This window comes from Gallus gallus, chromosome 14 (assembly GCF_016699485.2).
Source record: "Gallus gallus isolate bGalGal1 chromosome 14, bGalGal1.mat.broiler.GRCg7b, whole genome shotgun sequence".
In the NCBI taxonomy this organism is placed as follows: Eukaryota; Metazoa; Chordata; class Aves; order Galliformes; family Phasianidae; genus Gallus; species Gallus gallus.
Window position 1 is genome coordinate 5009055 of NC_052545.1, and position 12327 is coordinate 5021381.

The 12327-nt window shown below is 50.3% G+C and overlaps 1 protein-coding gene across 1 annotated transcript; it reads left to right on the plus strand.

Moving 5' to 3' along the window:
* The first annotated feature begins 19 nt into the window (after nt 1–19).
* Nucleotides 20–8549, plus strand: DRG2 (developmentally regulated GTP binding protein 2). The gene is made up of 13 exons (NM_001030634.2): nt 20–130; nt 1086–1246; nt 1603–1692; nt 2775–2835; nt 3486–3576; nt 4029–4101; nt 4250–4340; nt 4573–4670; nt 5237–5313; nt 5640–5728; nt 6492–6550; nt 6977–7030; nt 7128–8549. Exons 1-13 carry the CDS (start codon nt 67–69, stop codon nt 7212–7214), a joined length of 1095 nt encoding a protein of 364 aa, NP_001025805.2. The 5' UTR covers nt 20–66; the 3' UTR covers nt 7215–8549.
* The last annotated feature ends 3778 nt before the right edge of the window (nt 8550–12327 follow it).

Here is a 12327-nt window from a genome sequence, read left to right on the forward strand (position 1 = left end):
GCGGGCGGACGGACGGACCACCGGCACTTCCGGCGGGCGGCGTGAGGAGCCGCGGCGGGCCGCACCATGGGTATCCTGGAGAAGATCTCCGAGATCGAGAAGGAAATCGCCCGCACCCAGAAGAACAAAGGTGTCCGGGGCTGCGGTGGGCTCGGGGGGCGAGGAGCTGAAGGAAGCGCTGGGTCGCGGCTGTGGAAGGGCACTTGGGCTGGGCGGGCGCTTGGCGCTCGTTATGGGCCCCCGGGCTCTTTGCGTGCCCCCTCCGCAGCACTGCGCGTTCCCGCGGTGGGAGCCGGGAGTTACCCGGGATTGGAATTCGGATGCCTGCATTCAAGGCAGGGCCGGGGTGCGCCGGGACAGTGCCACAGCGCTTTGCTGCTTCTGCGAGCCGGAGGCTGTACCGAATGCGGGCAAGGAGAGAGGATAAAAGCTGCCATCCCCTGGGTGCCTTCCTCCCCCGTTACAAGCTTCTATTGAGCGAGCTGCCTTCTGCTGTGTCAGGTGTAAATTCAAGCGTCTTGCTAAGGATAAGTTAGTAAATGCTTTATTCATGTATGTGAGCTCTAAACTGAGTATGTTTTTAAAAATTGGCAAAAGCAGAGGAAGAGAATCTTGCATTTTTGCAGCGCTGGGTGCTGCAGGAGTGCTGTGCAGAAGGACTCTGCCCAGGGCAGGCTGTTCCCATGGGCTCTGCCTCCTTCCAACCCCAGCCCACCCCACCGTGCCCACTGACCACGTTCCTCAGTGCCACATCTCCACGGCTCTGGAACACCTCCAGGGACAGTGACCCCACCATCCCCTGGGCAGCAGTGCCAGTGCCTGGCTGCTCTTTCCAAGAAGAAACTTTTCCTAATATCCAACCTGAGAACATCTTATTTCCTTGGAATCTGACTTGCATGCAGGTTACTGTAAGATTTTTACTCTCAGTGGTCGATATCTCAAAAGCTACAGAACACCTGGAGCATAGCTAGGGCGTGTTAAGCTACAGACTGAAATCTGAGGTTTCACTTTAGGAAGGCTCTTGTTTCTGGGGGTGAGTTATCAGGCACCGCCTTTAACCAGTTGCTGCATTTCTGTGATTTCAGCTACTGAGTACCATCTCGGCCTGCTGAAGGCAAAGCTTGCAAAATACAGAGCTCAGCTGTTAGAACCTTCTAAATCCTCTGCCGCTAAAGGAGAAGGCTTCGATGTGATGAAATCTGGAGATGCCCGAGTGGCACTGATTGGTTTTCCTTCTGTGGGTAAGGTCAGTGCGTGTCCGAGTTCACCTTGCAGCATGTGGTTTTCCTGGGTTTGTGACTGGCAGGGGCTGTAAAGCAGGTATCTGTCGTCTCTTTGTGTTTCACCCTCTTGCCATTAGTTAATGAAGAGTTAACTATTGCAGCCGCAGCACTGCTGAGAACGTAGGCAAGGGCATAGGTTTTATCTTCATGCTGGAAAAGCGCTGGCAGACCCATTACTGCTTCAGCCCCTGCGTCCTGGATGGCTGCAACCTGACTTGTAAAAACTGATGAACACTTTTTAGTGTTACACGTTCTGCTGAATGTGTGTCAGTGCTTTCGTTTGAGTATCTCTCGTGATGGCAGTCTCTTGCTTTTTCAGTCCACGTTTTTGAGTTTAATGACCTCAACTGCCAGTGAAGCTGCATCTTATGAGTTCACAACCCTGACGTGTATCCCTGGAGTCATAGAAGTAAGTAGGATTTTTCCTCCCTTTCACAGAAGATAGTGGTAAGAAACCCAGACGTGTAAAGAAGTCTGCTCACACCAGTTACACTTGTGTTACTGCTGAGGAGCAGCAGTATCCAGAGATCTCTGCTGACCTCTGCTTTAAACTTCATGAAGTCTTGAGTGCTTGCAATATCAAGTCTGCAACCTGCAGTGCTGATGTAGCACTTCTCTAGGCTGCATAACTCTTCAAGATTGACTGTCTGATCGGGGTTTCATATGGTGCAGTTCGACTGACCAGAGCAATGCAGGAATTCTCAGCTGAATTTTTTATAACTGCTATTGGCGCCATTGACCAGATGGCTGGAAACCTTGACAGATTTGTTTTTAATGAAGCTTTAAAAGAGGCAATCTGTACTGTGATCAGTTTGGAAAGAAAATACGGCTACTCCTGTCCTTGAGGAGTTTTATTAGTGGTGGTTTGAGCGTCTATCAGTAGAGCAAATGGTAAAGGGCATCAAACTGAAAAGTATCCAAGAGTAGTAAGAAAACTTGGGTCAGAATTGAAAGCAGATTTAAATAATGAAGGCAGACATGTTGGTGTTAAAATGAACACCAGCACTGTAATGCATCCAAATGCAGCCTCGGGCTCCAGTCACCAGCTGAAGCTGTTACTGAGGACTTACTGCAGGAGTAGCTTGGAAGATAATGACCCTGCAGATCCAATGAACAAATGTTCCCCCCCCCTTTTTTTTTTCCTGGTATTGTAAGACCTGCAACACACATTAGCAGTTCTGGTCCATCTTGGTACAGGATTATGGCACGTGCTATTACAGAGCCTTACTTCTTAGACCAAAACAGTTATGTGACTTTTTAGGGGGCCAGAACTGCGGTATGACCCACAGTTGAACACAGCTTAATGGGAAGCACTCCAGAGGTTGCCTCATCAAAACAAAGCCAACAGCTTTCTGGAAAGTTGTCTTCCTCTGCTGAGTACATTCAGTTCCACTCTCTGCAGGCTTTGGAGCTCAGCATGTGCTTGGGGCTTTCAGGGCAGCTGAGGTACCTGGCACAAGGCTTTCAACTTCCCATCCATTTCCTTTTCAGTACAAAGGAGCCAATATTCAGCTGTTGGATCTGCCTGGAATCATCGAAGGAGCAGCACAAGGTTGGCTGATCTCTACACTGATGTAAAGGAGGGACTTGCCCTCAGTATCATTCTTGCCCAGATCAAACACCAGCAGCTTTCCCAGGCCAATAGTTCCCACACTGGCTTTCCAAACTGGCATTCTTGATCTTATGTGAGGCACGATTCTTATCCCTGGCCCACGTAAGGCTCTATATGTAGCAGAAAGATGCTTTTCTGGAGGTGGGAGCCGAAGCAAGTCAGTCACTTCTCACCTTCTTGCGTGAGTGTTATTTTGCTCATCTGCTTTCTGGTACAGAGGAAATCTAAAGAAAGATGCTGGAGAGGCGGAGGGGGGAATTACAGCTAAACAGTAACTTCTTTTGATTAATTTCCTGCAAGTCCTCCCATGACTCCTGATTCTGGGCCTTTGTGCTTCTGCTTCATTATCTTTCTTATCAGCTGGTCGTGTCAAAAGAAACCTTTACAAAACTTAGGAAAACATCCTAATGGTCTCTTAGAGGAGTACAGCCTGGTTAATAAGGTCTTTCTCCCTTTTGACCTGAAAGTGCCCACATCACTGCCCTGCATAAGCCATCTCTACCACCTAGAACCACTCCCACTGCACACATCTGGGGTGTCTGTCCAGCTGGTTTCTCTTCTTGATACACAACCATGTCCTCTCTCCTCAGGGAAGGGCAGAGGTCGGCAGGTGATAGCTGTGGCCAGGACAGCAGACGTTGTCATTATGATGCTGGATGCCACAAAGGGTGAAGTGCAGCGGTGAGTGTGTGCTTCTGGGTGTGTGGGGCTGGGATGGTGAGTCAGGTTCAGCCATTTCCACGTGCCCAGAAAACATTCCAGCTCTCTGAAATGCCGTATCCTATGTACACTGGAGAACTGCTATTTAAGCTCGAGTGCAAGATCGAGGTTGTGCTCCATTAGAGGCATGCTGGCTAACTGGGAGCAGCGTTTACAGAACTTTCTGCAGACCTCAGCTTGGGCTTCTCAGCTGAAAGATCATTCCTCCAGGATGACTGTGCAGAGATGGGCTGTTGAGCTAGATTTGAGCTAGATTTCCACCGCAGACCCAGTCCTGCATTAGCAGTGGGCGTTATGTTGCAGTGAAAGTTTATAACAAGGTTGTGTCTCAATATGACAATCAAAAAGGAAGAGTGTGGGTGTCACCTGGCTGGGCTCTATCTCACAGGTACTAACATGCAGTGTCCCTGCAGGGCCCTGCTGGAGAAAGAACTGGAATCTGTAGGAATCCGTCTGAATAAAAGCAAACCGAATATCTACTTCAAGGTGAGGTTTCCTGGGCTGTTACAAGCACAGCTTGTGTCAGGCTGCTTAATGAAAGCCAAGGGCAATGTGTGCTGCCCATTGTGTTGGACAGACTGAAGCAGGGGGTGGATTTTGCAGGCTGTTCTTGAGTTGATTTATTGTCTTGCAGCCGAAGAAGGGTGGAGGTATATCCTTCAACTCAACTGTCACACTAACCCAGTGCTCCGAGAAGTTGGTACAGCTCATCCTCCATGAATATAGTATCCTTTTCCTAAAATGAGAGGCACTTGAGCCTCAAGCCAGCAGCTCTCAAGCCAAGTGATACCCACTGTGGGATGGCCTTGCTGTGTGCTTGGTGGGTTAAGAGGAGGCCTGGGTTGATTTTTCTCATCTTTGTTCCCTTTTTCCAAGCTGCACCAGGCAGGCTCAGCCTATTGGCTCACAGCTGTGTTTAGGCATGCTGGATTTGGACCTTGACAATATTGACCTCAGAAATCTTCAATGCTGAGGTCCTTTTCAGAGAGGATTGTTCCCCTGACGAGTTCATTGACGTGATTGTAGGCAACAGGGTCTACATGCCATGCCTTTACGTGAGTATCTCAGAAACAGCCTGCCTTCTGCAGCACTAAACACCTCTTTATAGAAGGAAACTCTGCGTCTTCCTGATTCTTAAAGCAGTAACGATTTGGGGATGAGGAGGTGGGTGTTTTGTGCTATTTATACCTGCGCAGCTGTGCTGTGTGCTCTCGCTGTGCCCTCTAGTGGCTGGCTGCCGTGGAGCAGCATAAGCTCTGCATCTTGGTGGCACAGCTTGCTGCTGTGGTGTGGAGCCTTCGGTTCCTCTGCTGCCAGTGCTCCACATTTGAGTTGAGTAAATGTTTCCTTGAGCCAGAGGTCATTTGATGGCTCCGTTTGGCTGGAGAACACGTTGCAAGTCATCCCAAATTGAGAGCATTAGAAGGTCCAAACTTACATTTAGGCTCTTGAATTTCAACAGATTAACTTATTAAAAGCCTTGGCTTGCCTTCTGACTGATAGGATCCACGTTTCTATATCAGATGCTGAAATTGCCTTGTTACACCCACATGTACGTGTCTGTTTTGCATTGCTGCTGAATTGACATCCTAAGGAATGCATTGTTTGTCATTTGACTTAGGTTTATAACAAGATTGACCAGATATCTATGGAGGAAGTGGATCGTCTTGCTCGGAGACCCCACAGTGTTGTAATCAGGTAGGAGCAGAGAGCCACTGTGCAGCTTTTTCTGGGCTTCCTTCCCCTGGAGAGGCAGGCTGCTTGGCTTCCTCACACCATCCACAGGGCATAATAAGTCACTAGCTCGTTCCCTTGGAAGCACTGATCTGTCTGACTGGGGCTTTGCTGCTTCAAAGCTACTTTCCCTTCTGAAAGCCCTATTAATTTTGTGCTTTTCCTGTAATGACATCATTACAGCCTTTTCCCCTTGTACCCTAGCGCTGTAATTAGATGTTTCACCTTGTTCTTCTGGATCTCTAAATCACAACAGCAATAAACACTGAGTCTTTCCTGGTGTTTGACAGCTGTGGCATGAAATTGAACCTGGACTACTTGCTGGAGAAGCTGTGGGAATACCTGGCACTTACCTGCATCTACACCAAGAAACGAGGACGTAAGTTGCCGTTAGCTGAGCAGAAGGTTTGAAAAGCACAGAGGGCTGCTACTCACCAAACACAGACAGGCTGCTAGTGGGGCTTGCATGCCTGGCTCTGAGTGATCTCTTGGAGATGCTGCAGTTACATACTCCCTAACCAGCTTTCAGCACTAACTCTTGGGAACTGTTTCTATTTCATCTGATCCACCTATTCTCTCTGCGCTAGAAGAGCTGAATGTTTATAAGGCTTTTCATGATGCAATCATAAGGAAATAAAGTTTGCAAGCTTGCAGCTTCCTTCCCCTAATAGTTACTGTGTGCAGTCTGTGATGAACTGATTGCTGCCCAGAAGAGATGTCCTGTTCCTTCTGTGGGAGATTTGGTGATTCCCATGCTGGGCTCTTGGAGCTCTGGAGCCTTTGATCCTCCTTTTGCTTTACCGTTCACCTGTAGCTTTTCCTGGTGGTGAAGGTGCATCTATAACTTGTTCTCCTTCCAAGACCTTCCTCCTCTGGCTGTGATCACAACTAAACAACTCTGAACTGGGTGGATGTGAGAGGATTAAGGAGTTTTCTGTGAGTTTGTTAAGCTGTGAAACTCTGGGGGTTTTACAGAAAGCTGCAGAGTGGTGCCATTGTACTTAGGCAGGTGTGGCAAGTGTGACAAGGCAGGAGATTGTTTTGTGCCTGCTGCTCTCCAATGTGGCACAACATCAGCATGTTAGAACATGTTCAGTGCAAACCCAGTGATTCTCTTTATCCCTTTGTTTGCTTTTTCACAGAGAGGCCGGACTTCACAGATGCCATTATCCTGCGGAAAGGAGCTTCTGTGGAGCATGTGGTAATTTCTCTGTTATTTATAATTAATTATCTGTAGGAGGAATCTTGGAGCCTGCTATGATTTATTTGAGCTTTTTAAAGTTTGGGATGTGTCAGTGCTTAGCTGGGCTTCTCCTTTTGTTACCTTCACTGATTCCATCTGCCTCGGATTTCTTTCCTCGCTGCTACAAAGGATTTTTTTAGAACTACTTGATAGAGAGCAGTGAAAAAGCACACGGAAGCAGTGAAATGGAACTTGTGGTGGACTATAGATTCCTGTGCATCTATTTTGTATTTCAAGTGCTGCTAACTGGCTTCTAAAGCCACTGTTGTCATTTCTGATGTAGACATGAGTTTCTTCTAAATCCTGAACAATGAGCAAGTTGTTCACAAAGGGTCCCTGAGCTGCCTCACATGCTGTCTGTCTGTCTGTCTGTCTGTCTTGCAGTGCCACCGGATTCACAGATCATTAGCCAGCCAGTTCAAATATGCCTTGGTATGGGTAAGTGTTTAACAGCAGTGTTTAGCAGCAGAAATCCTTGTCCTCATGTGTCTCTGACTGGTTGCCTTGTAACCCTTCTCCCTGTTTTTCTTTAAAGGGGACGAGCACAAAATACAGCCCTCAAAGAGTGGGCTTAACCCATATGATGGAGCATGAAGATGTCATTCAGATTGTAAAGAAGTAGCTCCCTTTGCTGCTCTTTGCTGGTGCCTGGCCTTGTCTTTAATCGCTAGAATTGGATCTGACCACGTAAAAACAAAACTAAACAAAAAAAGAAAAGAAAAAAAGAAAAAGAGAGATGTGTTCCACAGCCAAGGAAGCGAGAAGGCTTCTGTGAAGCTCCTTCTCTTGGAGAAAGGCTTAAAATGAGGCTATCATACGTGCAGGTGGGGATGGGGAAGATGGGTTTCCATCTTGCAGCATTTCAGGCAAAGTAATGTTTCTTAAGTATATTTAAAAAAAAAAAAAAAGAAAGAAAAAATGGGGAACCAGTTGTTGTAGCACACAGTTCCTGCAGCCAGCAATGTCCTGCCCCAGTAAGATTTGCACACGTGTTTGTGTGTTAACCTACATGCGGCTTGCTCAGCCACTGGGAAGGTCATGGGTTTGTGTGGACAAATGTGGCCCTGTGCTTTGGAACAGAGGAACCAGAACTGGAAGAACGTTGCTAATGCTTTGCTGCTTATCTACTCACTTAATTTAAGTGTTGATCTGAAGCAGAAAACAAAGTTCTTCCTCCTCTGCTCTCCGGACGTGTGGTCTCTACAGCTTTCACAGTTGGAGACTTCAGTCAGACAAACCCTGGTGAATTTATGATGGTCCCTCAATTACATTAAAAAGTGGCACTCTGTGTCTCCTGTTAGCTCTGCAGAGGGGTTTGTAGGACATCCGTGTCCAACTGGTACTGAAAGGTGAGAACTGAAACTTTGTTAAGGAATGGTTAACCTGGCCAAACTGCAGCAGGGTACGATCAGAGAGCCATAGGCTGCAGTGAGGATTGGCTTCTGGCATATCATGGCCCAAGGAGTGATGTTGGGAGTTTGCTCCGCTCTTGTCCTGCCCGTTGGTCCCCAGGAGCATTGCTGGGGGTGTGCTTCTTTCTCAGTCCTGCCCCTAAATTCCCATAATAGCTCCTCTGAGCTCAGCACCATCCCATGCCGTGGGTTTTTACCCCATCTCTGTTTAATGGTGTTTCTTGTGTGGGTATTTTTCCTCAGAAATCTGGGATTTTTCTAATCATGCTTTTTCATTAAGTATTGATGCTAAACAATTCAGAGTGCCTGATAGAGAGCAGCTCTTTCCTTCTGGGATCGAGAGTTGCCGATAGCTTTTATTTTCTTTCATTGGAAAAGAGTTCAGTCTGAAGTGGATTGTTGACTGTGAGGACAGGTCTGATAGCAAACTTGTCTGCGCAGGGCTCCTTCCCTCTTCTGTGTTCCTCCCCACCCCTCACAAACTGATCGAACAGAAACGGAAGGAATATTTTATTTGAGAAAATAAAGATTGCTATTTCACGTGACCTGTGGATGTCTGTCTGCGGTGGTTTGACAGTTCGGAGTGTTCTCTAACTCTCTTTTTGCCTTTGGCCTCCTGAAGAGTGACGGATGCTGCTGCAGAAGGTGGTCAGGTGCAGTAGATCGTGAGGCAACAGTGAGAGGGCTCTGAGGATGGAGAGGACCTCTGCGAGGTGACGTGGGAGCCAAGCACAATATTACTCACAGTACCCAAACTGAGAAGGTGACTTTGAACTCTGTAAGTTCCCTTCCCTGTTCCTGGCTTTGTTCACAGTTGGGGTGCAGAGCAAAACCCAACTGCAGTGGCAGCTAGTGGAGAATGAGCTCCAAATTAGCAGCATTATGCCTGAGCTGGCTGCAGAAAGCAAGCACTTCTCTGTGTGAACCGGGGGGGGGGGGGGGGGGAATGCCGTTCCAGCACATTAACTCGCCCTTTAAATCTCCTGTGAAGGTTACACGGGCAAAGAGCCTCCCACGCAAAGAGTTCTTTTGGTTTCGGTTTGTCCCTGACTTTCTGACTCTCTCACTCCAAACCAAGGAGCCCGCCAAGCCCCAGCACACAGCTGGGCAGCTGGAGGTGCTGAGTGTGCTTTGTCCTTAGGCCGGGCAGTGCGTGCAGTTGGGGAAGTGGTGGATGCTCACGTGAGGCCGAAGTGCACAGTGTAACCTACCTGGCTAATGCTTTCCTCTTGGCGCATTCACTTTTTAAACTGACTGGTCCAGCACACCATCATTAAAACCTCTAATTAGCCTTGCTATTCACTTAGGAAATTGTCCATTTCATTCTGTTCAAAATGAACGGATAGGCGGTTAAATTTGGAAGGCGGATGGAGTAAAAGTTAAGTTAAACCAGAAGAAGCTGATTTCTTTTCTGAAGCAAGAGTAGCTGTGTTTGCAAGCGAGTTCATGGCTGTGTTTGAAAATGCGTGCGTTCTAATTGCAGTGCTCATTCTTTCAGACAGATTCCATAATTGTTCTGCGCTGATGCTAAAAGCTGCAAGCATTGCAATTCAGTGCAGCAGCAGCAGCAGGTTTGCCTGACGATCTCTAAGGGGTGGGTGGGAAATCACTGCAGCGTTTGTGTTGTACCAGCGCCTCCTGGGCTGTGTGGAATTGCTCAGACCCCCCGTTAGCTAGCAAAGGGAGATGTGCTGAGGGACTCCTTGCTGAACGTTTTTGGAGGAAGGCAGGTGCAGGACGGTGCAGAAGCAGGCAGTGTGCTGTTTCCTGCTGTACAGGAGGAGGCTCTCCTGGATGGCACCAAGAGGCAGCAGCTTGGCTGGGTTGGGGCTGCCGCTCTGCATTGCAGCTGCTGCCATCTCTGCTCTTCCAGCCTGCTCTGCCTTTGTTAGTTCCATGCCCTGCTCCCCCAGGCTGCACCCAGCCTGCCCTGGCCCTTGCTGGTGGTGTGGGGCTGTGTGTGGCTGCTGAGCGATGCTCCAGGTGTGGAACGGGCGGATCAGCTTTGACACAGTCCATCAGCCACCCTCCATCTCATCGTGGAAACAGCAAAGGCTCGAGGCGTGCTCTGTTTAAAATGCTTGTTCCAGGCAATCAAGCAGCTTTGATTGGCTGAACACTCCTTTTATAATTTAATTTAGTCAGGAATCGTTCGCAAGGTAATAAAAAGAGACTGACTCCAAATACATTCATTTAATTCAATGAGAGATGGTTACTGCGGCAGGCTTGCCTCCACCAGCTTCCCTCACCCCATCACACTGACATCTTAAAGCGCTGCTCGGGACTGTATATAAGAGCCACGATCCACAGTGACAGCTTAATTGTTTCTAATGCTGACAAGGGTCACCCCCAAGCAGACATTGCACATTGTGCCGAGCTGGCTGGGGAGGCTGCGGAGAGGAGGATTTATGGCTGGCAAATAGTTTAGAATTCCTCTGGTTGCGCCTGCTAAATGATGAACCCTCCCCTTGGGGATTGGGGCTATTGATTGTAATTTGCAGTTAAGCCTTTTGCTTTCTGAGGAATCAGCATAATAAATACCCACCGCATTACAGCAGGGATGTGTTAGCAGGGAGGAGATGGAGCCCAGGCGTGCGGCTCTGGGAGGAGGGAGCAGAGATTGGAGATGTTCCTGTGCAGGATGCTCCCCTCCTTGGGGTGCCTGCAGGGCTGCTCAGTCCCAGCCCCACCGTGGCAGAGCTCACTGGTGTGTGGCCCCACATCCCTATGATTTCTCTTCCTGAATGTGCTTTGGTTTGTGAGGAGGAGTGGGTCAGGGCCTTTTGCTGTCTGCTCACATCCGGGGCTTGTGACACATCTGTCCTGGGAGGGATAGGGCAGTGGTACTGCCCGGCTGTGTCACCGCGGGATAAAGGGACAGGGATCAGGGCTGGCTGCCCCTCCAGTTGCTCCATCCATGCCTCCCCCCAGCCCTGCACGGGGAAGATTAGCTCCCATCCCTCTGCTCATGAGCAGAGATGAGAATAATAGCAGTCATCAAATATGCATTGGCTAGCAGCAGCCGGCAGCTGCCATGCGGCAAATATGGGTCTGCGGGTGCCGGGAGAGTGACGGTCCCCGAGGGAGAGCGAGGCCACGAGTGCGGTGCTGGCAGTGCCGGGGCAAGCTGGGCTACCCAGGTGAGTGCTGTGGGTGCCCTTTGGGGGACCCCAAGGCACATCCCTTGGGCTCGTGGGGGCTGCGATGGCCGACGTGCTGGGGAGGGACCTTTGTGCAACGGTGGTCCTTACACTGCTGTCCTCCAGGTCACGGTGCGCAGCGCTGTGTCACTTCTGCATGTCTGCTCCCAGCCTTTAATCCTCCCTGCCTCATTTTCCCATGGTCACGGTGTTCCTGTTGCCCTCTGGCACAGTTTCCTGTCCAAAATGCCCCATCCTTCCCCACAAGCATCTACCCCACGTTTCTCACTGCTCCTTCCCTGCGTTTCATTTATCCTGGGGATGAGGTACCCCGGGAACCCTGTCTGGCCTGGCAGCCGATGCCCCTGGGATCAGCTCTATGGCCAAGGTGACACTGCGGGGCCGTGACCTGGCTGCGTGGTGTGGCTGGGGCTGTGAGCCATCGTTTTTGGGTGCGTGCCACCTGGCTTAGCACAAACCTCAGTTCGTGTCGCACCCAGCTGCTCTGTCCTCTGCAGCGTCTGCTCCAACCTCTCCTCTGGGTCACACCTTGCCCCAGGCAGGTTTCCTGGCCAGCCTGGATGCAGCGCACGTTGCCAGGGAACTGCCGGTCCCCATGCTCAGCGTTTGGTTTAAGGGCTGGAAATGAGCGGCCAGCTCCGAGGATGCCCGGGAGAGCCCTGAGGTGCTTCAAGGCTTGGAGGGTCCCTGGAGAGAGGTCTGGAGCCCTTCAGGGGTGATGTGGTCAGAGGCTACTCTGGACCCCATTGCTGCCCCAGGTATCCTCAGCTCCCTGCAGGCTCTGTGCCGAAGGCATAGGGGAAGGCTGCACCCTTAGCGTGAGATGGCATAAAGGGGGTCTTTGGGGGTGTCAGGGCAGAGGCGGGACCTGCAGCAGCTGTCCTGCAGCACAGTGCCTGCTGTTAGCAGCTCCCCGGAGTAAAGCACAGCATGGAGGGTTGGGGCTGTAGGGACGGCACGGGGGGTGGGGTTGGCAGCAACTGTGCTGCTCTCCGTCAGGCTGTGCCAGCAGGTGGATGGCGCGGGATGGGCGCTCGTGCCGCCAGCAGAGCCGTCACACGTGGCACAGTGATGGCAGAGCTGCGCGTGGGCCGGGATGGGGAGGCGGGGTTGGAGCGGTGCCACCTCGCCTGCACGGCGTGAGCCGGGCAGCAAATTCACA